The sequence below is a fragment of the Manis javanica genome, chromosome 4 (assembly GCF_040802235.1).
Source record: "Manis javanica isolate MJ-LG chromosome 4, MJ_LKY, whole genome shotgun sequence".
NCBI lineage: Eukaryota > Metazoa > Chordata > Mammalia > Pholidota > Manidae > Manis > Manis javanica.
In genome coordinates this window covers 178,215,139-178,239,274 of record NC_133159.1, presented here as the reverse complement: position 1 = coordinate 178,239,274, position 24,136 = coordinate 178,215,139, and the positions used below count along the sequence as shown (strand labels likewise).

The 24,136-nt window shown below is 55.6% G+C and overlaps 1 protein-coding gene and 1 long non-coding RNA gene across 2 annotated transcripts; both read left to right on the top strand.

Annotated features, from left to right (window-relative positions):
• The first annotated feature begins 276 nt into the window (after positions 1-276).
• FOXJ1 (forkhead box J1) lies at positions 277-5,596 on the top strand. The gene is made up of 3 exons (XM_017674423.3): positions 277-1,002; positions 1,544-2,211; positions 3,889-5,596. The coding sequence occupies exons 2-3, from the start codon at positions 1,720-1,722 to the stop codon at positions 4,648-4,650; spliced, it is 1,254 nt and encodes a 417-aa protein (XP_017529912.3). The 5' UTR covers positions 277-1,002; positions 1,544-1,719; the 3' UTR covers positions 4,651-5,596.
• A 4,644-nt stretch (positions 5,597-10,240) lies between these two features.
• Positions 10,241-23,546, top strand: LOC118968168 (uncharacterized). The gene is made up of 3 exons (XR_005055690.2): positions 10,241-10,364; positions 15,874-16,017; positions 22,742-23,546. It is a non-coding gene; the product is annotated as an uncharacterized lncRNA (long non-coding RNA).
• Positions 23,547-24,136: the final 590 nt, after the last annotated feature.

The window sequence follows — 24,136 nt, the reverse complement described above, 5'->3', positions numbered from 1 at the left end:
AAATAATTGAAGAGCGGTAAAGCTGGTGACAGGAGGGAGGCCAAGGGCAGGGCAGAGGACCAGACACAGTACCCGGTGTCCCTCTACCCTTAGTCCCTGTCACTTAAAGGCTGGTGAAACTAACAGGGCAAATGACCCCACTTGGAGAATTTGGCAAGTCTGTGGCTTCTGCCTCCTCAGATATCAGGAAAGGAGGGAGAGCACTTCCCCAGAAGCCTCCGGAATGTCAGTTTCCGGGAACCTTGCTGAGGATAGGAGTGGGGAGGGAGCGATTACCGGGACACAATGGAGTACCCTCCTCGTCTCGGTGTGTCTGCGGTCTGTGCGGCCGTTTCTGCGGACTTGGGCGGCAGGTAGCCTCGGAGGCAGGAGCCTCCAGCGTGCACGGGAGACGACACTCTGGGTCGGGAGAGGGAAAGGCCACAGAAGCTTGAGGAAGTACCGCTCGCAGTCCAGAGGAGAGGAAAGGACACCCGCACGCCTTCGGTTCCCGAGCCGAAGCCCGCTGCAGCCTCGGCCCGCCGCGCCGGGGGATCCGCCGACCGGACGGGCGGGGGCGGGGGCGAGGGGAGGGCCTCGCGCGGGAGCGCCGAGTCTCGCGCTCCTCGGAGCCCTGCGCGGGGCCCTCGGGCGGGAATGCGCAGCGCTGGGCCTCGGTGGCGGGTAGGGGCCTGGTGGCGCGGGAGAGGGCAACCGAAAGAGGGAGCTCGAGGAGACTCAGACTGAGCGGGCGGCCAGGGCCGCGGTCTCCTTGGAGACGTGCTGACCAATGGCAGCAGCGGAAGCTGTTTATGGGGGCGGAGCGTCTCCATGGCAGCAGGAGAAGCCTTTGCAGTGGCTACTTAATACCGGTCCCTGGGCCGCCGACGTTCAGAGGCACCGTCGGGCTGGAGGTCGACGAGGGGCGCCAGCGGGGCGCTTGAGCTGGGGTTAAAGAGCCGCAGTAGGTGGAAAGAACTTCTTCCAGAACCTCCCTTTGGCCGGGGCTGCGCTCTGAGCCAGGTAAGGGACTGGGAGGGCCGCGGCCGCAGCAAGGAAGGGTGCCGGTACTAGCTTGCCCTCGCGTCATCTCGACGGAAGTGATGGGCCTGGGAATCGACATCTGAGGAGTTTAGGGGGCACTTATTTCCCACCCCCTTATAACTCTGTCCCTTTCCCTTCCTTTTCGGTGACCCCCCTATCCTAATATCCCTTTTCACAGATGAGACGACCTCCCCCACCCCTCCGCCCCTTCGTACTGCCCACCTGGGCTCCCTCGCCCCGTTTGCACTTATTGTAGGGGGGTTCTGCATTCCCTCTCTCCTGGAGAAGGGAGTAGCCTCGGATGCCCCTGTCCTCTTCTCTCATTTGGCTAATAAAATCTCTAGAACCTCCAAGAGGAAAAGGACGAGGCGGGCCCTGTGGCCGTCGGACCCTCGGACACTGATCCCCTTTCCCAGATCCTCCCAGTTTAGGGGACGATTTTAGAGGCACCTCCCCCTCGCACCCCCTGTGCCCTCAGGGGTGGGGAAAGAATGTTCAGCTCCCGTTATGGTCCCCTCAGGCACGACAAACATTCTGCATAATCGGAGGAGGCTACCCCCGGGTCCCGGGATGGAAGCGCGCCTCCGGGAGGCCGTGTAACTGGAACCGCGGGAGTCAACGGGCGGGAGAGCGTGGCGGGCCACCGTAGGCTCAGCCCGTGGATGTTGGCCGACCCCTCGGAGAGTTCCCGCAGACATGGCGGAGAGCTGGCTACGCCTCTCGGGAGCAGGGGCGACGGAGGAGGCAGGGCCGGAGGGCAGCCTGGAGGAGCCCGACGCCCTGGATGACAGCCTGACCAGCCTACAGTGGCTGCAGGAATTCTCCATTCTCAACGCCAAGGCCCCTGCCCTGCCCCCGGGGGGCACTGACCCCCACGGCTACCACCAGGTACCTGGCTTGGCAGCGCCAGGGTCCCCGTTGGCGGCTGACCCCGCCTGCCTGGGGCAGCCGCACACGCCGGGGAAGCCCACAGCGTCTTGCACGTCGAGGAGCGCACCTCCACAGGCCCCGCCCCCCGACGACGTGGACTACTCCACCAACCCGCACGTGAAGCCACCGTACTCGTACGCCACGCTCATCTGCATGGCCATGCAGGCCAGCAAGGCCACCAAGATCACCCTGTCGGCCATCTACAAGTGGATCACGGACAACTTCTGCTACTTCCGCCATGCTGATCCCACCTGGCAGGTAGGGAAGGCGCGCGTGGGGTCCGCTCCCTCCCTCCCCCAAGCCCACGCAGACTGGACTCACGTCGCAGGTACGCATGTGAAGTAGGTGGAGTACAGTCAGGACCCCAAGAGTGGAAGACCTTTGAGGAAGGGCCTCGAGGGAGCCCAGTGCTTGGAATTGCCCCTCTTTTGACTTCACAGAGGGAGGAAGGAGGGTATTCAGAGGGCTTTAGGGGTGGGAATGCTGAAGTTCAAGGGGAAAGCAGCAGGCCCAGTCCAAAGGCCAGGGTCAGACTATGCCTGGACATAGTCTCCTAGAGGAGGGTGATGGATAGAGGGACACATTTTTGTCTCAAGTCCTAAAATTCCTAGACACTGCCCTGCCCAAGGACAGTTTGTCAGGGCTGGACTCGGAAGTGGAAGCTGCAGCATGGCCCCAGCCTGGCTCTGCGTCCTGGTCCTGCTCGTTGCAGTTGGGCTGCGGGGAGGGGAGTTGCTCTGGGGTGTGAAGGGCAGCTATGTACCAGTGGAGGGGTCCTTCCTAAAGATATTGTCCCAACCCCTCACCCCAACCTCTCTCCAGTTTTCTACCTCTTCTCCTCCCCCTCTTCTCAGTCAACCTCCCTGGGGGGACAATTACCTGAGCCAGGTGCTTTCCACAGGGGCTCTCCCTACAGCACTGGCTTCATGTTCCACGGCTCCAGAACGTGGCGCAGAGCAGCCAAAGGGCCCGGGCCACTGCGTAAACACCCCAGCCTTGCCAAGGGGCACTACCCACCCACCTGCCCTGCCATCTGGGCCCCAAACTGCAATGCCCCAGCGTGGTTTGGACAAGACTGCACACCTAGGAATGAGCCAGGCAGGTGGTGATTTGAGGCCGGGCAGACATCGCCCTGAGAGTCACGCTGCCTGGAGCACAGGCCCCAGAAATGCCCAGCCCCTTCGCTGGAGTACCCTCAGGGGGCAGGCTGCAGGCTGACAGTCCCAGATGCTTCCACATTTGCTTGGGCCATGACTCTGGGGCAAGTGCCATTTCTGCCTTGGTGAGAAAGTGGGGACCCCCACCCTATGCCAACCGGAAGCTTGGGCTGCAGGAAACGGGCCCCAGGAATGAGCGCTATGCTCTTGGCTGGGTAACAATCAACTGAGGCCTCATAGCCTAGGTGGGAGAAGGAAGGGGGTGAGGGTGCAGGCCAGCAGCGGCTCAGCAAGGAGAGTCATCAGATCCCCCCCTACTTTGTCCCTCCAAACACTCAGGCACACAGCTCTTCACACCCAGTCCCCCTGCCCCAAAACAACTTACTTCACAAACAGAGAGGGCGGCCAGGCCCAGGCGGAGGGGAATAGCTGTCCAGGCCCTGGGGGAGCTGAGGCCTTTGGCCAGAGGCTGCAAGCGGCAGGGTGAGGGAGGGAGGGCAGGACAGGGCGGCACTGAGAGCCACCCTGTGGCTCAGGGCTCGGATGACTGAGCAGGCAGATATCCCAGCAACAGGGAACAAAAGCCCCCAACAGCACTCCAGCTCCTGGTTTCCTGTGGCTGGTGTCCTAGAGTCTCACAGTCAGAGCAGTACATCTGCCCCCCAGCCCCCGTCGGGGAGATGATGGCAGGAGGTGGTAGAGGAGCATTAGGAGCCCCCCATTGCCGGCCCTTCCAGCTCACCCAGCTGTCCTCTCTCTCCTCTCTACCCCTGCCTAGAATTCCATCCGCCACAACCTGTCCCTAAACAAGTGCTTCATCAAAGTGCCCCGGGAGAAGGATGAGCCCGGCAAGGGGGGCTTCTGGCGCATTGACCCCCAGTACGCCGAGCGGCTGCTGAGCGGCGCCTTCAAGAAGCGGCGGCTGCCCCCGGTCCACATCCACCCAGCCTTTGCCCGCCAGGCTGCGCAGGAGCCCGCTCCGTGGGCTGGGCCGCTGACCGTGAACACCGAGGCCCAGCAGTTGCTGCGGGAGTTCGAGGAGGCCACCGGGGAGGCGGGCTGGGCTGCAGGCGCGGGCAGGCTCGGGCATAAGCGCAAACAGCCACTGCCCAAGCGGGTGGCCAAGGTCCCACGTCCTCCTAGCACCCTGCTCCTGACCCACGAGGAGCAGTGCGAGCTGGAACCCCTCAAAGGCAACTTTGACTGGGAGGCCATCTTCGATGCCGGCACCCTGGGCGGGGAGCTGGGCACACTGGGGGCCCTGGAACTGAGCCCACCGCTGAGCCCTGCCTCTCATGGGGACGTGGACCTCACTGTCCACGGCCGCCACATCGACTGCCCCACTACCTGGGGGCCTCCAGCGGAGCAGGCTGCCAACAGCCTGGACTTCGACGAGACCTTTCTGGCTACGTCCTTCCTGCAGCACCCCTGGGACGAAAGCAGCAGTGGCTGCCTGCCCCCAGAGCCCCTCTTTGAGGCCGGGGACGCCACCCTGGCCACCGACCTGCAAGACTGGGCCAGTGTGGGCGCCTTCCTGTAAGAGGCCAGGCCCCCATCCCACCTCCCTACAGCACCCAACTGAGGGCTCAGACTGCCCCCCAACACAGGCCCAGGGACACCCTACTGCCCAGGCAGGGGCTGAACCAGGTCTCCTGAGGCTGGCCCCATGAGGCCCCATGGCCCCTAGCCCAGGCTGCCCTCAGATTCCAGCCCAGGAGGCTGAGAACGGGGCCCAGTATCAGAATTGCTGCCTCCCTTTCCCAGCCCCCCATATACACAGTGTTTCATGGATCCCCATCTTCCCAGCTCCAGGGACCTGCCAAGGGCCCTGCACTTTGAGAGCTGCAGACAGGGTCTGGGGGCCTTGGCTAAGCTGGGCCCACCCCAGAGCCCCTCAGCTTCACTCCCCCCCCTCTCTTGCTTTCCTCCCCAGGTCTCTATCCAGAGAAAGTTCCCAGGTACAACAAATGCTAATTAGACGACAGCAAATTAACCCCCTGGAGGCCTCTCCCAGCAAAGCCTCCCTGGGGCTGGGGCGCAGTAGATGGGGTGGAGCTGGGGGAAGGGGCAGAGAGAGAAGATGACAGGAGATCAGGGTTCCAGGGGGGGCAACGAGATTTTGTAAGGCCCCTGGGGTGTCCAGGCCCCATCCTGGAGGTGGGGTAGCCTGAGGCCGAGCAGCGGGGAGCTGGGGTTCTGGGGAGATCGGAGGCAGGGGCAGCCAAGCTGCAGAAGGGAGGGGACAGACAGGCTAATGTAGTGAGTGTAGCTATAGCTGAGGCTTAACCTGCTGGGCTGTTGATCTTGCTAGAAACACTAGGACCAGGAAAGGGGGCTGGCCCCTGCCTGCACTTGTTGGGGAGTGTCTGAGCCCCGGGGCTGTGTCCCACATCCACCCTCCTGCCTCATGGGGCAATTTAACCTTTTTCATGGAAAGTTATTTACAACAAAAAGTTTTTAAAAATAAACATTTTTTAATCCTAAAATGGGCCTACTTACAGCTTTCTTTGGGAAAAATCTTGAGGGGTAGGTTTTTTGGGGGGCCCTCTTCACTGCCCCAGGAGGATGGCTGGGAGGAAGATGAGGGGCACTGAGGTACTGAAGAGTCCCTCTGATGAACTGCGCATGACCTCTGTGTCCCCAGGGAGGAAAGGACCGAGAAGCAGCCCTTTGGGGTCCCCTGCAGCCTGGGCCTCAGCCCTCCATCTTCACAATGGGAGAAACAGCACCCACAGTCCCCAGGGATGGGCAACAAAGGAGGCGCAGCCCCCTGCCTGGTTCCGGGGACTCACAAAGGCTGAGCATGCCCAGGGCTGCCTCCTGAGTTCCCCCCCAGGAGGGCCTGCCCCCCCAGGAGGGCCTGCCTGGGCTCGCCTGGGTGCTGGCCTGGGCCTGCCTCCAGCACCTCCCTCCCCCGTTCCTCTCCTGGAAGGACAGGGTGTGAGGTCAGAGGGCCCCAGCTCGGGGCCCCACTTCCCACCCTGGTGTGGCTCACCCAGTGCCCAGCACCTTCCTCCCAAGCCCAAGGCAGGCCTGAGGAGGAGGAAGGCCACCAGGGAGGTTGGGGAATCCAGACCCTCCCCACCTCCGTGTTCACACCGCAGGTTCCCCTCATGAGCAGCCAGCCTAGTGGAGTTCCGATGGGGAACTAGGCCCAGGAACTGTATGTTTGGGTGGTACCCAAAAGCCCCTCTCGGTCCCCTCGCCCAGCTCTGCCAGGAACCAATCTCTGCACCCAGCCCCCTCCCAGCCCTGCAAGCACAGTAGCTCCCACTCCCCACCACATCCCCAGCCCTGCCCTGTGCACACCACACACACACACACACACACACACGCTTGCCCACACAACCCTGTCCAGCTTCCACTGACGCCTTCTCCCGAAGCCCCTTTCTTTCCCTTCACTAGAGGGTGGCCCTAGGCCAACCTGGCATTCCCCAGGCTAACTTGCGGCTTTCACTTGCTAATCATTCCAAATACTTCAGAAGGGCACACACTGCGGGCCCAGCGGGTTTAGGGCCCCCTTCCCCTCCCCACAGCAGGCTGAGGGGGCTGCCTCCACTCTGAGACTGCCTTCACCCCCAAGCAACTCCTCCCACCCTCTCCCCACGGCCTCTCAGCCTTCCTCTCACTGTCCCCAGCACTGGGGACACAAGGGGCCTCCATCCTTCTCCACCGGCCCCGGGATCAGCTTCCAGCCCTTGCCAGAGGGGCTTCGTCCTGGACTGACAGATGGGGTGTGTCACTGTTCCCTCTGCCGTCTGCCTAGGCCCATGCAGGGGGTGGGGAGGTGGGCGCTGGGCAAGGGCAGGGACTGGCTGAACTGCCCACTGTGGCAAGGAACGGCTGAAGAAGCCGAGCGGGGGTCCTCACCCTTGGCTGCACAGGAGAATCACCCAGGGGTTACTGAACATCCCAACGCCCAGGACAAGGGTCCCAGGGGTGCAGCCCAGGCATCAGCATTCTTAAGGTCCCCAGATGCTTCCAATGTGCAGCGATGGCCAAAAGGGTCCTCTGAAGGGGGCTGGGGCGCAGGGCTCTGCCTGCGTTTTGCCTTTTCACAGGTGGGGTGGGGGAGCAGAGAAAGCCTGCAGTCCAGGGCCCCTCCTCTTCCCAACCCTGCCTGACCCAGGGCTGGATGGCTTTTTGAAAAAGATGTTTGTTTACTTCCTATTTACTTATAGATTGAATGTAATCCCAATCAAAACACATTTTGCACCATTTGGCAGTAAACTGCAGACATGATGCCCCATTAGAATGAACACTTTGGTGTGTATTTCCTTAGAATGAGGACACATAACCCTACTATCACCCTTGCAATCGGGAAGCTCACTCTGACCTGGTGATCCTGGCTCACCGCAGACCCCATTCACATTTTGCAGATTGTCCCCCCACTAATGCTCCTCTCTGTTCCCGCAGACCCATTCAGGACCACGTGTTGTGTTGAGTGGTCCTATCTTTTCTGAGCTGTGTGGCTTTGAGCCCATGACTCAAGCTCTCTGAGCAGGTCCCTCCCTCATCCCTTTCTATCCCCACCTTTGAGGTGACAAGCGCCTGAACCACTTCATTCCTGGGTGTTGGGGGCAGCCCCTTCCCAAAGCAAGGAGCCCCCCCTCTGTGGCTTGCCACCTTCCCCTCCCCCCTCGCCCATGTATCCCCCAACCAGGTGTGCGATGGGGGGAGGGCAGGAGCTCAGACCCTGCGGGCCTCCGCATCCCAGCCCAGAACCCATCCTATTCCGCAGAACAGGCCGCACCTGCATCCAGTGACCCTGGGGCTATCTGGAAGGCCCCAGCTCCCCTGGCCCTGCACTCCGTGCTGTCCTGGAGCAAACAGGCCCTGGCCCTCTGCCCCGCCCCCACCTAAACACAGGGAACCCAGGCTTGGGGCAGGAAGAAGGTGAGCTGCCTGGAGGGAAAGAGGGTGTGTGAGGGCCGGTGGGGGAGACGTGGTCAGGAGTCAGGTGCACTTCCATCCTGGGCCCAGGCCCAAAGGTAAACAGGTGTATCTGGACTCTGGCAGGGGGCAGAGTGCTGGCCCCATGGGGCAGGCCTGGGCCTGCCGAGGTGGGGGTGTGGGGAGGGGCCTGCATCAACAGTGGGGCAGCAGAGTGGCCCCAGGTCCTGCTGACACACTCTTGTGTGATGAGGGGGAAAACACAGGTGACAGGGAGGGGAGGCCCCTGGGGCAGGGGAGGGGGCTTTCCCCCGTCCTGGGGCCGCACTGACCAGTGTGAGCCAACGTGTCACGCACCGAGGCCCTGGGGGAGTGACCTGCCTACTGGGACACACGTGTCCATCCCATCCTGGGGCTCCCAGGTGGGACAGGTCCAAGCCACCACCACGGGCATGCTGGGGCCTGAACTTGCCCTGCATGCGTCAGGAGCAGGCTGGAAGGCACCGTCTCCCAGAAGCCAACCCGAGCAGCGGGGCAGGAAGAGACAGGGTGCACATTAACCAAGGAGGGCTGGCAGGGCTTCTGCCCCCCACCTCCTGCAGAGCCCAGCCCCCCTGCCTGACACTGCTGGGCAGTGGGGTGGAAGCCTGGGTCTGAGCTCCAGCCCCTCCTGCCCCTTGAAGGAAGCTGCTCACGGAGCTCCCAGGAGAGCAAGAGTCCCAGGAAGTGGGGAGGGCCTGCTTCGATCACCCCACCCACCCCACCCATGGCTCCCAAGGCCCTTTGAAGCACAGCCCACCGCCAGCAGCCCTCCCTGTGCTGCTGTTTGCCCAGGGCATTCAGCTGAGGCTGAAAGGCTGCCAACCGTCCGCCCCTCGCCCAGCCTCCCACTCGGCACCAAGCCCTGTCCCCATCCCCACACGGCATCCCGCTTCCCTCCCACTGGCCTAGTGAGCTGTGGCCCCTGCGCTGGGCAGGGGGAGGTGCAGGGCGAGCGCAGCAGCGTTCAGACCCTCCTCTGCCTGTTCAGTCTCAGAGGCCCAGGAGTCTGCAGAGCCCTGTGGGCAGATTACCTGCCCGTCTTGCTCATTCCTATGTCCTTAGGGTCAAACCCAGTGCCCACAGAACACCCAGGGGTTCTCCGGTCACCAGGGCTGGGGAGGTTCCTGAAGACCCCCAGGGGTGCAGAGGTTGGGGAGAGAGAATTCAGGCCCAGGGATCTTTGAGGCAAGTCCCATGCCACCCTGTTCACAAGAGGCCCCTTTGCTGACCCTGTGGGTTTGGGTGGGGTTCCTGGGGCCCTGAGTGCCAGCTGAAGCTGAGTGGGATGGGTGGCAAGTGTGAGCAAGGGGTGGGTGTGTGGGGGAGGGAAGGGGGTGAAAGAGGCCTGGGCTTCTTCATTCTCATCTGTCCTTCTGGTCCCCAACTCCCCTGGCGCCTGCCTGGGTCCCAGGATTGAGGGCCACAGAGGGCCAGGGAGCAGGGCTGATGTGGAGAAACCAGCCGTCAGGGCCACCCCACTTTTTATTAACCCACCCAAACTCACAGGATCTACCTGCTTGCACCCCACCTACAAGGTCACGCAGCTCAGCTGTCCCTGCCCCAGCCTGCTGCATCCCTGGGGCCAGTGAGCCGGACCATCCTGAAGCCAGGCTGCCCAGGGTCTAAGCTGAGGCCGAGCTCTGTGAGCAGCCCAAGATCCCCCGGCGCCTGGGATTTGGCTAAAGATTAACCCTGGCCTGGTGTGGACTGCCTGGGAGGCTGGGCCAGGAGCTGGCGCTGTCCCACAAGGCCCAGGGAGACTGGGACCCCCAGTTCAAGGCCAGTTTTGGAGAAAGGAGGTGGGTGTCCAGAGTGTGGGTGGAACCGGCCGCACCCGAGAGCCAGGATTCCATCCCCAGCCACGTCCCTTCCGTCTCCTGTTTCATGTGTGAATTTTATTTTTTATGGAGGATGGAACACTGAGCGGCTCCCAGCCCTGGAAGGGATCCATGCAGGCGACGAGGAGAATCACCAGCCGGACCCCCCAGCCTCCACACGGAGAGGGGTGGGTCATGAAGAGAGGGCAGTCCGTGCCCTGGCCCCCTGCCCTCTGCCACACTCGGCCCAGGGAGGTCTTAGCTGAAGGAAGAGCTTAGGAGAAAATCCCATCAGGGAGGAGGAAGAGGGAGGGGCAGGAAGGCCGCTGACCCCCGGCTCTGTGCGCCGTGCTCTGGGCTCCGTCCCTAACTCTGGAATATGGTGGCCCCTGGCCTGTGGGGGCCAAAGGGGGTGAGAACCAGGCTGATGCCTGGAAGAGAGCACCCCCGGCACTGGGCTTGGACTTTGACCTCCTGCCAGACCCCTCCAAGGAGATGACAGGTGACCGCCAGCAGGGCTCAGGAGAGGTAGGCGGGAGGGACAGCCAGAGGTGCAGCCACCAAATGAAGATCCAGGACAGTGCGGAGGGGTGGGCAGGAGCAGAGAAGTGTTACTTCACAGACGGGCAAATGACCATGTGAATCAGGGGACGAAGTGGCGCAGCGGGGCGGGGGTGGTGGTGAGACAGCGCTGGCATCCCGATGCGGCCCCCCAGGTGACATGGCGGACACGGTGGTGTCTGCTGAGTGGCTACCAGAAACCAGGCGACAGAGCCAGGGCTGGGACAGTCCCAGGGTCACTAGGAAGAAGGCAGAAGCCAAAGCGCAGGTGCATGGACTCTTCCAGAAGTGGGCCAGGGGGAGGAGAGAGGAACCGAGGGCAAGGACCAAGCCTCGGAGGAGGGCCACCGTCAGGGTAGCAGGGAGCCGTGCCCGCTGCTCCACACACGCCTGTTCTGGGCAGGCCCCTCCCCACGAAACCTGCGGGTGCGCCCAGGAAGGAAAGCAGGCTTGCCCGGGAGGGCCCGTGGCCTCCCACGGGGCATGTAATCAGCACGGTGGGAGGGGAGGTGGAGGCTGAGCGCGGGCACCCGGGAGCGGGTGGGCCGTGGTGTAGAGGGCCCGGAAAAGGTTTTTTAAGATGGGGAGACCTGAGTGTGCTTGAAGGAGGAAGGGGGCTGCCTGAGGGAAGGTGGCTTGAAGCTGAAGGGGGCATGGAATGCTGGGAGAACCGAGAGTGATTGCCTGCTGGTGGGGCAGGAGGAAGAGGGGCTGGGTGGGGGTGGGAAGTGGGGGCTCTGGCCCCCGCGTGGGGGTGCTGCCGCTCTGCAGTGCCTCTTGCTTGGAGTGGGCAGTGGGCGGGGGGGATTGTGGGGAGCTCTGGTTCCAGATAGTGGGCATCAGGGGGGTGAAGGGGGAAGAGAGGTCTGGAGGGACTTGGTGGGTACCCAGCAGAGCCGAGGAGGAACGACAGAAGCCCAGCAAGGGCAGGCCAGCTTTGGACCTTGAGACTCTGCAAGGTGCCAGTCCCACGGGCACCTCCAGCTTCCAGTTGACAGGGCTCGGTGGGAGTGCAGGCCCAGCCCTAGGACTCCCAGCTGCAGGGGGGGAAGCCAGGGACACCCCGTCAGTCATCACCCGGCTGCCTGGTCAGTGTTTCCTCACGCCTGTGGGCCTGAGTCTGTGTGGACACAAGGATGAGCAAGCCCTGGTCAAGAGCCTTCCTGACCCACTGAGCTGGGGAGCAGGGTGGCCTTGATACCCCAGTGTCACACCCAGGAGCAGGCACAGTGGTTTTCTTGGGTCTCAGAGGCATCTTGGCACCAGGGTAGGAACTTTGTTCTCAGAGCCTTGCTCACACGGTATGGTTCCTTCCCTCAGCCGCATTATCCTTCATTACCCAGAAGCCTCTTGGGCCCCCTCGCTGCTGCCATGGGTGTCTTGAGCTCCCCGCGCCCCCAGCCTGACTCCCCATCTTCCCTGATGGGCCTCCCCACCACCAGCCTCACCCGGCCCCTCATCTTCTGCTGGGGCTCCTGGAATGGGCTTTTCATTCTCCACCTAATAGCCAGTGGATCTTCCTTGTTCCTTTTTAAATGAATTATTTTTTATCATACTGTTACATACACTTGGATTAAAAAAGCAAAATTAACAAGACGTATCACATAAAAAAAAAGTGCCCTGCCCGTCCCTCAAGTCCCACAACCCAAAGTAACCCTGACGCCTTTCAATTCTTCCAGTTGCTCAGGTAGTCTCTGCTATATATCTAATTATTACTGCCAGAGCTGGATTTTCAGTTTACCCAGACTTTGTCCGTTGACTTCCTGACATAGAAGATGAGGATATGTTTCCTCCACCCTATTTGGTTAGATTTTTGGTAAATAGCCAGGGATCATGTGACTGTTACAAGTCACAGTGTGGTGCATCCTGCTGGGGGCTGAGCCGAGAGCGTTCTCTGCCCCTCTGTCCTTTCATGTAGGATACAGGAGGTGGTAGTTGACTCGCTTCTTGTCCTTTGTTTAGTTTTTTTGTGTGCTTATGGCTAATTCTTCACAAATGTTCCAAAAGGTCTTATAATTCCTTATTAATACTATTCTCTTCTCTGTTAATCCCTGTTTAAATAAGCCATAAAACACATGCAATAAAATTGAAAAAGATACAAAAGGGTATTCAGTGAAAAGAGTGTCCCTTCTGTCCTGACCCCAGGTCACCTGGCTCTTCTCTGAGGCAACCATATTACTGTTTCTTGTTGGACTTCCAGGGATGTTTTATGCACATACAGGAATAGAAGAATCAATATTAAATTCCAAGTGCAACAGGGAATCTCGATTTTACTTATTTTTTGGGTAGGCATCCCTCCTAAAAACTGTCTTTCACCTCGGGCTAGACCAGTTGCTGTCACGGTTGTCCTACTACTTCTCTTTGCTTCTCTCCTAGATCGGCCTCCCTGTTTCCATTTCTATGTATTGTTTTATTCCCAGAAATCTGTGGAAAGGGTGCAACAGGAGGTACACAGTTTTGATTGTTAGTTGGACTGGCTTATAAACCCTTTCTGCCTCCAGTTTGAAATTTCCCTCAGAAACTTGAAGGCCGCAAACATCCAGGATTCATGACTGCTGTCTCCCTAAACCTTTACTCTTTGCATTTGATTTGTTTCCCCCTCTTAGGAAGTATTTAGGGTCTTTGCTTTATCCCTGATGTGCTGAAAGTTCACGATAGTGCCTCTTGGGGCGGTCCTTTTTCATTCACTGTGGTGGACCACACTGTGTGACCTTTTAATTCGAGAAAATGTCTCCAAGTTTATATATATATATATATATACACACATAATCTGTTTAAACCCTCTGTATTTTTTTAAATTAAAGAATCATCGATATACACTCTTATGAAGGTTTCACATGAAAAGCATTGTGGTTACTACATTCACCCATATTATCAAGTGCCCCCCCCACCCCATTGCAGTCACTGTCCATCAGCGTAGTAAGATGCCAGAGTCACTACTTGTCTTCTCTGTGCTACACTGTCTTCTCCATGACACCCCCACCCCGTGTGTACTAATCATAATACCCCTCATTCCCCTCCTCCCTCCCTTCTCACCTGCCCTCCCCTTTGGTAACTGCTAGTCCATTCTTGGGTTCTGTGACTGCTGCTATTTTGTTCCTTCAGTTTTGCTTTGTTCTTATGCTCCACATATGAGTGAAATCATTTGGTACTTGTCTTTCTCCACCTGGCTCATTTCACTGAGCATAATACCCTCTGGCTCCATCCATGTTGTTGCAAATGGTAGGATTTGTTTTCTTCTTATGGCTGAGTAATATTCCACTGTGTATATGTACCACATCTTCTTTATCCATTCATCTACTGATGGAATGTCTCAAAGTTTTTATTTGATCACTTCTTTTTCTTCATTTTTTCTGACACTGTTTTCAGATGCTAAACATTAAATTGTTTTGACCCTTCTCTCTTACTTTCTACAACCACTAATTTGACTTCTATCACCATAGGTCAGTTTTACCCATTCTGGAATTTCATGTAAATAGCGTCATACCATTCATACTTTGTGTTTAGCTTCTTTCACCCAGTATATTATTTTTGGAAGCTAACTATATTGTTGCATCAGCAGGTTGTTCTTTTTTGTGGCTGAGTAGTATTCCATTAGATGACTATAGGAGTTTATTTGTTCTCCCCTTGATGAATATATGAGCTGTTTCCAGTTTGGAACTATGGTGAATAAAGCTGCTATGAACATTCTTGTACGAGGCTTTTTGTAGTACCACTTTTTTTTTTAATCCCTTTTCATTTGGATGGAGTTTGGGAAGAGAAGACATAAGCGTGTGTGATCCATGTGCCACACTTATTTGGACTATTCTGATTTTTAAAAGAGTAAACATGGGTATTCAGCAGGGTGCGGAAGAGGAGTGGGCAAAGGTATGGAAGTGGGAGCCCACCCAGCTTGCTCAGCACAGGGGAGAGTAAGGGGCCAGGGTGACCCTTCTTCCAGTGTATTTTTCACCATGTCACCCATCTATCAGCAACACTGCAGTGACTCCCTTACCTACGGAAGAACCTTCAGGCCCTCTAAGCACGACCATGATCTGCCCCCACTCACTGCTCACCTTTTCGCCTGTCCAGTCAGATGGTCTTATTACCCAGAATCACAATTTCCATCCTCTGTCCCCTACTCCTGCCCTCTTCCCTGAATGAACAGCCTTCCACTCACCCCCTTCACCTGGGTAACTTCCCACATGACTTAGTTTCAGGGTTCCATGGTCTAAGTCCCCAGTTGTGGCCCTTCTGCCAGTAGAACTCTGCCATCCTGGTAGAACATAGACTAACTCTTTCTGTGCTTCTGTTTGAGAGGGTGGTGGGTTACATGTCAGGACTCCCAGGCTGGCACCCAGACCAATGACAGCCCCGTGAGTGCACGTCCTTAAGGAAGGGTAGGGTGGGCTGGAGCAGCATCAGGGCCTGGGGTCCCTGGAAACTCATTCTGCCTCCAGTGGCCAGAGTTCTAGAGAGCCCACCTCCCACGGTCCGCCCTCCACTCTGGGCCATTTTATCAGGTGGATCTAGAGCTCAGTTTTGGGGACAACCTCAACACAATCTCTTTCCCTGCTCACCCTCAGTAGTCTGGTGCGTGACTTCCAGGTTGGAGGACAAATGTTGGGGATTCTATATGCTTCCTTCCTGATAATCGGCCCTTCCCCTGCTCCCAGCACAGACTGCCCACCTGGGGGCTCTCGGCTGCTTTGTGGAGTTCATGTGTTTTGGGGAAGGGTTTAGGCTGAGCCCTGAGCCCCAGGAGGCCACCACATCAACTGGCTGGGCCTGTGGCAGACCTCAGGCTCTAAGACTGGTCTGAAGGATCTGCAGGCCCAGACTCGTGGATGGGTGGGGGAGAGACCAGTCTGGTCTGTTTGCCCACTCTGTGGGAGGCCAGGGGCATCTGGAATGTCCTCCATCATGGAGGCATGGACATCTAGTCTGCAGGAGATCCTAGGAGCCTTCTAGTGTCACCTACAGATAAGGAAAGTGAGGCACCGAGAAAGAAACAGCTCTGAGGATGTTGGCACAGATGGGCTTGGCTTCTCCTGGCACTGTTAGCTGAGAGACCCGTATGGACGTGTGCCACCTCTCCACTCACTGCAGTTCTGGAGCTTCTAAATTTTATGTCACCACATTGGCAGTGTGTATGCCTCTCTTGCTGGGAGCTCCAGAGGGCAGGGGCAGTGCCTGGTTCTCCATGGCACCTGCCAGGAGTTGGGAGTGGCACAAGGTATGTGCTCAACAGAGCATGGCAGAACGGATGGAGGCGGTTGGTAGGGCATGCCGCAATTCTCACAGCGACTTAGCGGAAGTGCTAGACCCAGCAGCCAGAGCTCTGAGCTGGGCAGGAGAAAGGCAGCTGGGGTCTGTCCTCCCTGCCCTAGGGGACCCCAGACTTTGTCTCCTAGCTCAGCCCTCTTCCTTGGCCCATTGCTGAACATGAAATTGTACGTGATTTCCTGCAGGTAATGTGCATGATGAACCGCATACACCCATCACTGGCCTCTCTGCTCATTTATCCATTCAACGGATCTCAGGCAGACAGGAAGAACCTTCCATGGGTGTGGAAGACACACACACAACAGACCAAACACACAGAGCCTGACCAGGTAGGTCCCAGGAGTGCACTGCAGACCGCCCAGGCAAGGTCATCTCATCAAATCCCCTGCCTCAAGGTAGCTATTAAGTCAGGGAAAGAGGCCTGGTTTCCCACCATAGAGGCAGGATCCCTCAGTCCTCAGCATCAGGGGAAGACCTGGCCTCAGCCAGTTCCAGACAGGACTTCCGTGTGTCCCTCCTTCCCAGCCAGCAGCTGCACAGTCCCCTCTGTGCTCCACCACCTGAGCCATGCCATTTTCTCTCCCTGTCCTCTCCCTGTGTCCCGTCAGTCATTGCCTGGATCGCTGCAGTGGCCTGCTCACTTGTGTCCCTGGCCCTGGCCCCCCAGCTGAAGCTCCTTACCAGATGCAGTACAACCTTAGTCAGTGTATGGCCCTGGCGGTCACCCGCCGTCCACTCCCAACCAGGCCAGCCAAACCGGGCTCTCCTCTCTGGACTCTGCCGGCTTCCCTACTCCCCAGCTGCCATGATGCCAGACACTCTTCCTGGGGGTCCCACTTCCCATCCTTCAAGATCCAGTCCAAACACTTGTGCTCCCCAAGGTCTCCCTGATCTGCCCAGGTGACGGGGACCCCCAGCCCAGCCTAGGATCCCTTTGTCCCTCCTGTGGCCTGTAATCCCACGGCCTTGCAGTGCACCCGAAATTCCCACGTGTTTCAAGGAGGGCCAAGATGCTTCCCAATGCACCCCACAGGCTGCCAGCCCCTGCGGCAGGGGCTCCCCCTTTCTTCACACTGCCCTGTGGTAGGTTCTGGGTCAGGGCTCCCCTTCAGGGCTCTCAAGTTAGTGCGCAAACGATTGAGCCTGCCCCTACCCCGGAGAAATCCACCCCACTTGGAGGGAGGGCACGTGTGGGGGCACCTCTGGAACCCTGCTCCGGGCAGAGGGAGACGGGGACCCATCCCCTCGGCGAGAGCTCCCGCTCCCCCGACCCGCGGCAGCCCGCGAAAGCGCTGAGTCATGTTCCGAGCACGCGGTCCCCGGGGAGCCGGGCCTTCGGGCGCACCGAGCACGCCCGGGCTGCGGGGCCGCGGGGCTGCGGGGCCGCGGGAGCGCGCCTGGGGGCGCGTGCGGCAGCCCAGGGCCGCAAGGGGCAGGGACCCGGCAGGCACCTCCGGCGGGGGCAGCTCGTTCCCGGCGCCCTCGGTTGCCGCCGTGCAGCGGGGGGGCCAGCGGCTGACGTCACCGCGCCCGTCCGGGGAGCTGGGGGGCCGCCCTTCTCCCCGCGGTTCTCCCCCGGGGCCCGCTGGGGTCTGCCTCCCCCGAGCTTTCCCTCGGGCCCCAGGTCCCCTCCCGCTGACCCCCGCCGGGTGCCCCCGTCGCCGCCCACCCACCGACCCTCAAGCCGCTCCCCCCCTCCCTTGCACCCCGGACGTTCTCAGGGGTTCCAGCTCCCGGGCCGCCGGGGAGAGGCGCGGGCGGGTGCTGGGCGCCCCCTCGCGGCCCCCTGGCCGGGCCCGCGCCCTCCCCTCGCCCCAAAACCCCGGCGCCGGGAGCCCCGTCTGGCGGCAGGGGCGCGCCCCCCAGCGGCCAGCCGCGGCCTCCGCACCCGCTCACGGGGTGGAAAGCGAGCGCGGCCGCCAGCAGGGACCCGACCCTGCAGATACGGGAGGGCTGGCTGCGCAGGGGCAGCGACGCTGCGGGGAGGCAGAAGGCGGGAAACGGCTCTCAGATGTCTTCACACCGAAACGCGGTGGGGGGGGGGTGGTGGGGGGGGAGGGTGTGTGTGTGTGGAGGGGGTGTGGTGGTGTGTGTGGTGTGGGGGTGTGGGGTGTGGTGGGGGTGTCTGTGTGGGGGGGTGTGTGGTGTGTGGGTGGTGTGGGGGGTCGTGGGGGGGAGGGTGTGTGTGTGTGGAGGGGGTGTGGGGGTGTGTGTGATGTGTGGGGGTGTCTGTGGGGGGGGTGTTGTAGTCCGAAATGAAGTGTCCGTGTGTGTGCGGAGGGGGGTGTGGCGGGGAGGCGGGGGTGCGCGCGCACGCGGCGGGGGTGGAGATGGGGCATTGAGGCACGAGTAAAGGGCCACGGAGTGGCCCTCTGTCCCGGGAGAGCCCAGCTGGAGTGAAAAGCTAATAGGAAGATTTTCAAGTGTTGGTCATTCTCCGCATCCAGCGGAGAGTCGCTTGCCTGGACGCCAATGTCAGAGCAGGTGGCCAGTGGCCAGGGCACTACGGGGTTCACCAGGGACGGTGGAGGGGCTGTGGCATGTGGACGGGCAGTGGGGTGAAAGCTGGGTGCCTCCTTAACCCAGTCTCCCACTTGGCGACACAAAAGCCCCTGGACAGATTGACTTCTTGAGGATCTCTCCACGGCCCCCACGGTTATGGCCTCCGGGTGCACCAACCTGCCAGGAGGGACAGTGACCCTGGAATGTTCCACCTGCCCCCAGAGGGTCATTCTGGTTTCTCTGGGTGAGTCAGCCTGCAACATTCTGTGGGACAAAGTGGAGCATCTGCTTCTCTGGCCTGGCTCAGCACCTTCTAGATGCTTCTCTCACCTTGGTTTCCCCTTCTGTAAAGACACTAATTACCACCCCCTCACCCCTCATCCCCCCCACAGGTTGTTGTGGGAACTCCAGAAATAACCATTATAAAGGCTCAACATGGTACCAGACACAGGGTAGTACCCTCATCACAGGCTTACTTGTGGCCCGGGAAATGTCGCTCACATGCACAGCTAGCGCCTCCGGGCCTCTGCTCCTTGAACAACCCGCTGACCATTTGGCACTCACTGCCTGGTCGATCTCGTGGGAGGGGTCAGCCAGGCTTCTCGGGGTGCTGTCTGTGAGTGACCTGGGATTGTTTTGGGGCAGACAAGCATACACAAGGGGGGTTTGCCCAAAGGTTCTGGATAAATTGGCAGTTTGGAACTCAGAACACATTTCTTTTTCTTTTTTTTCCAACTTTATTGAAATTTAGAACACATTTCTAAGCAGTGCCTTACATAGCAGCAGCAGTTTATTTAATTCCTAATATAGCCTAGCTATAGCTGGGAAGGCCAGTGAAGAGCTGGGGTGGGCACTGCTTAACATTTCTTAAGCACCTACTGCGTGCCAAGCCCTTTATGTACGCTCTATCACTTCATTCACAGTCTGTTATTCAGAGGAGCCCTTCCTTGATGGAAGTCACATAACTGGCGGATGGCAGGGCTGGGAGCAGACTAAGCCTGTCTGACCTCACACCTGGGCTTCCCTCTGTCCCAGCATAGCACCAGCTGATCCCCACAGGAGTCGGCCACTGCATGGCACATACGCCGTGGGAACACATGTTCAAAGCCAGGCTCCCACCTGCTCCGCCGAGCTCTCCTGGGACCTGCCCTGGGTGAGGTGACCAGTGGGGGTGGGAGGCCAGGGGATTGCCGAGGGGCAGGAAACGATGGCGATTCTCCTCAGCCACATCTCTGTGTGATGTTTCTGCTTCTTGTATGTTGCTCTAAATCTCAGGGCAGAGGGACTCACAGTTACCTCAAAGACACACACCTGACTTCCCCTCGATTCCCCTCTGGGACGCATACCACGAGCTTATTCACCCCTCTGGTCCTCCCTGCACGCCCCCGCTGCTTGGGTGCCCCCTGGATCTAGCCCTGGTGCGCTTTCTTGTTTATTTGTTCATCACAGATTTGGTGGCACCCTTCCTGTGTTGGGCCAGGGCTGGATGCTGGGGAGGCACCTTGGGAAGGCTGGCCCAGGTCTTCCTGTCGCCCCAGTGATAGCATCAGCCCTGTCGGCTTTCCTCTCGCTTGTCTCCCAGCCATGGAGACCCGTCGCTTCCTGCCCGCCTTTGGTCTGCCCTCAGAGGCTCCAGCTCTCGCCTGTGAGGGCCTTCTTCTCCGCTGGGGGCCGGCTCTCTGCAGGCCGCTTCTCACATGCGACAGGACTCTGGTCCGGCCTTCCAGTGCACCAGTGCCAGGGTCACACTGTGCCTACCTCCTCAAGCAGGCATGGGTCCCCTGGTGGCATCCCAGCCTCTTTGAGGACCTGAATTCAAACAGTCCACTCAGGGGACATTCAATTTGCTGTTGTAAAAATGATTTTAAAGGTCACTCGAAAAAAATTAACAAAATGACAATATCTAGGGAGGTTTTTTTTTTTCAGGAAAAAGGAAAGGCCAAGAAGGAAATAGTAAACATTAAAACCCCATTGCTTTAACTGGAATTAAAATTTCAGTTACAAAGTTTAACTTGTACAGAAACAGGTAAAGCAGTTCAGTGAAATAGCTTACACCCCAGAGTATAGGTCCAAACATCTATGGAACTTAATGATGGTACAGGTAGTGTTTCTGTTTCTGGTTGAACAGTGGATTATTGAAGAAATTATACCGGGACACTTATTGTCTGCTATTCATTCAGGAAAAAGTCCAGATGGCTTAATGATGTAAATAGTAAGAAAATACTAAAAAAAAAGAAGGGTGGTTTTAAAAAACCTTAGACTGGGGCATGCTTTCCAAGAAAGGCACAAAAACACAAAGTATAAAATAATGTCTGATCAATATGAATAAATTAAAAAATTAAAACTCTAGGAGAAAAAGTCAGCAATAACGCAAAAATTAAACTGTAATCAAAAAGGAAAAAAATAAGAGAACTGTTTTCACAGAAATGACGAAGGTTACTTTAATATATAAAGAATTCTGAAAAACAAACATAGTCATTAAACAAGAAAGATTCTCAAACTTACTTTTAATTGAAGAAACAAACAAGATTCCATTAAATTGTTTTTTAATGAGTAGACTTTATATTTTAGTGGAGTTTTAGGTTTACAGAAAAAAATGTGCCCACAGCGCAGAGTTCCCATATGCCTCTGATTATTGCCTCAGGTAGGACCTCTGGTATGATGCTGAATAAGAGTGGTGAGGAAGGGCCAGCCCTGCCTTGCTCCTGATTTTAGGGTGAGCATCTAGTTTCTCCCTATTAATTATGATGTTTCTGCTGGGTCTGTTGTAGATGTTTTATCAAATTGAAGAAATTACCCTTCATTCCTAGTTCGGTGAGAATTTTTATCATGAGAGGATGCTGGATTTTGCAAGTGTATTTTTGCATCTATTGATATGATCATATAATTTTTCTTCTTTAGCTTACTGATTGGGATGGATTACCTTAATTGACTTTCAAATGTTGAACCAGCCCTTCATACCTGGAATAAATCCCACTTAGTCATGGTACATAATTTTTTTTTTATGTTGTTGAGTTCGATTTGCTAATATTTTGTGTATTTTTGCATCTGTACTCATGAATGATATTGGTGTGTAGTTTGTTTGTTTTTTTGCCTTGTAATGTCTTTTGCTGGTTTTAGTAGTAAGGTAATGCTGACCTCATAGGATGAGTTTGGAAGTTCTATTTTCTGCGTAAGACTAGAGAATTGGTATTGTTTTGTCATTAAGTGTTTTGTGGAATTCATCAGTGAAACTATCTGTGCCTGGTGCTTTCTGTTTGGGAAGCTTATTACTAGTTACAGGCCTATTCAGATTATTTATTTCTCCTTGTGTGAGTTTTGACATATTGTATCTTTCAAGAAATTGGTCTATTTCACCTAAGTTATCCAATTTGAGGCTTAGAATTGTTCATAACATTCCTTTCTTATCCTTTTAATGCCCCTGGGATCAGTAATGATGATCCCATTTCATTCCTGATACCACCACACCGACTTGTGCCTTCTCTTTTCATGATCAGCCTGACTAATCAAGGTTATCACTTTACTCATCTTTTCAAAGAACAAACTTTTGATAGTCTTGATTTTCTCTACTAATTTTCTGTCTTCAATTTCGTTGATTTCTGTTTTAATTTTTATTATTTTCCTTCTCCTTATTTTGGATTTAATTTACTTGTTCTTTTTCTAGTTTTCTAAGGTAGAAGCTTAGATTACTACACTTAGATCTTTCTTTTCTGATGGATCCATTCAGTGTTATAAATGTTCCTCTGAGCATTTTTTTTCACTGCATTCCACAAATTTTGATAAGTTGTATTTTCCGTCGCATTTAGTTCAAAATTAAACATGAGATGCCATTTCTCATCTAAGAAATTGGAAAAAATGTTGAAGTTTGACAATATTTAGTGTGAGTTAAAATGTGAGGAAATAGGAACACCTATGCATTGTTATTGAAAGTATAGACTAGTTCAACCATGTTGGATGGCAATTTGTACATATCTATAAAAATTTCTAAGGTATATACCTTAAATTTAGTTTTAATTTAGTCATGTACAGATGTCTGTACTGGGATGGTCATGTACAAGTCCTCTAGGTTCACGGGAGGGGTTTCCCACAGCAAAAAACTGGAAACAATTTAAATGTCCATTAATAGAAGACTGATTCAATGCGCTCTATCTATTCAATGAGATACTAGACAAAGAATGGAGTATATCTCTATATTGAAAGATGATCAAGGTATACTGTTGATGCAGGAAACAGGAAAGCACATTTAATGGGATGGCATTTGTGTTTTGTCTTTTAAAAAAGAAGAGTTTATTCTGTGTATAATAAGCTTGGAGTTGTTTGAACACATCTGGAGTCAGAACTTTGGCGACATCTGGGACAGAAGTGCCTGGAGACCAAGGAGGGGGAGGGCACCTTTGTTTTTCACTTTACACCTTCTTTACAGATTGATTTTTTTAGCCTTGAATAAATATTATATTTAATTTGAAAAATAGTTTTAATACCAAATTGTAGATTCACGCCCACAGGTAGCTCGAAGCACCCTCAACATTTCCTTTGCTCTCTCTTGCTTAGAAGAAAGTGTGAGAAAGCCTGCCCACCTCCGGTCTTTTCTCTCATTTTGCATCTAAGAGGATTTCAAGAAAAAAATGAAAGACCGTCCTGACCACTCTGTTGGACAGCACTGTTGATGACTGGTGGTTTCTAAAAGAAGAAAATAGACTGTTTTTGAGCATTACAGAAAAAAGGAAGATTTGTTTCTCAGAAGTGTTTTAATAGAAAGGTAATTTAAGTTCACCATTTTTAGAAAGTAGAGAAAATGAATCATCCATCGACTCTACTTACCAGTTTAGCATTTTTGGCGGTGTTTTCTTGAAGTGTTTTTGCAATGCACCTGTCATATTTTAAATGGCTGCAGTCCCAGGGAAAATACACTATTATGGTCATTTATGTCACAGCATATACAGTTTCAGTATTGCTGCGGGGCCAGGAAACATCCATTTGGAGGAATTATACCCCTGCTTCCTCAGAAAGAGCACACAGTCAGAACTGGAAGTTACCAAACTAAAGGACACGCTGCTGAAGGAGGGAGCTCCTCTCCCTCCTTCCCTCCAGGAAGAGAGCTTTGAGTGGGTCACGTGGGGCTAGGCTGCCTTGGCACCTCCGTGATCTGCGCAAGTTTGCAAATGAGAACCAAAGCTTCTGAGGCTGCAACCGAAACACCTTTTGCTAAAGCTGCTGGTGCCAAGTATAATCGGGGAATTATAGCTTTTACTGAATCAATGTCTACTTGTCAACACATGCCTGACATTGGGTTGAGAATAATTCAAACTCATCTTTTCATTCTGTCTACTTGCACTAGATATGGTTGTCATAAATATAACCTTTTTACAATGGATATTCTTGTAAATCAGATTGGCAGTTTTGCATAACTTACATAAACAAAACTCCTGAGCTACCCAGCAAAGGGAGGCAGAGAACAGCCTCAGCTGTACCCAGCCAGCTGTGTTGACTTAGTGCAGCTGACCTGTGAGCCCAAACTTCCTCACCTGCAGACCAGAGACAACAGATGTGTCTGATTCGTAAGTTTGTTGTGAGGATTAGACAGGATAACAAGCAAGGAAGGTGTTTGTAACAGAGATGGGCAAACAGAAGGCTCTTAATACATGATCGCTGGCTACCAAATTACACTTAGTGAAGGAAACTTAGATGATGTCATCCATATATTTTTTGAGTACCTACTATGGGCTAGGTGCTGTTCAGAGAGGTTAAATGCTGAATGAAGCTCTCCTGGCTGGTCCATCTGAGTCCAAAGCCTTTACCACTGCAGCCCTCCAAGCCACTCATTTTGTACTGTAGCTTTTGTGTAAACTTTTCCCTTTACTTCGTCTCCACCATGATGCTGCCTTTCTAGGTCCCCCATTAACAACAGGGCTGCACCTCTTGGATGTATCTTTCATTGTCTTTCCT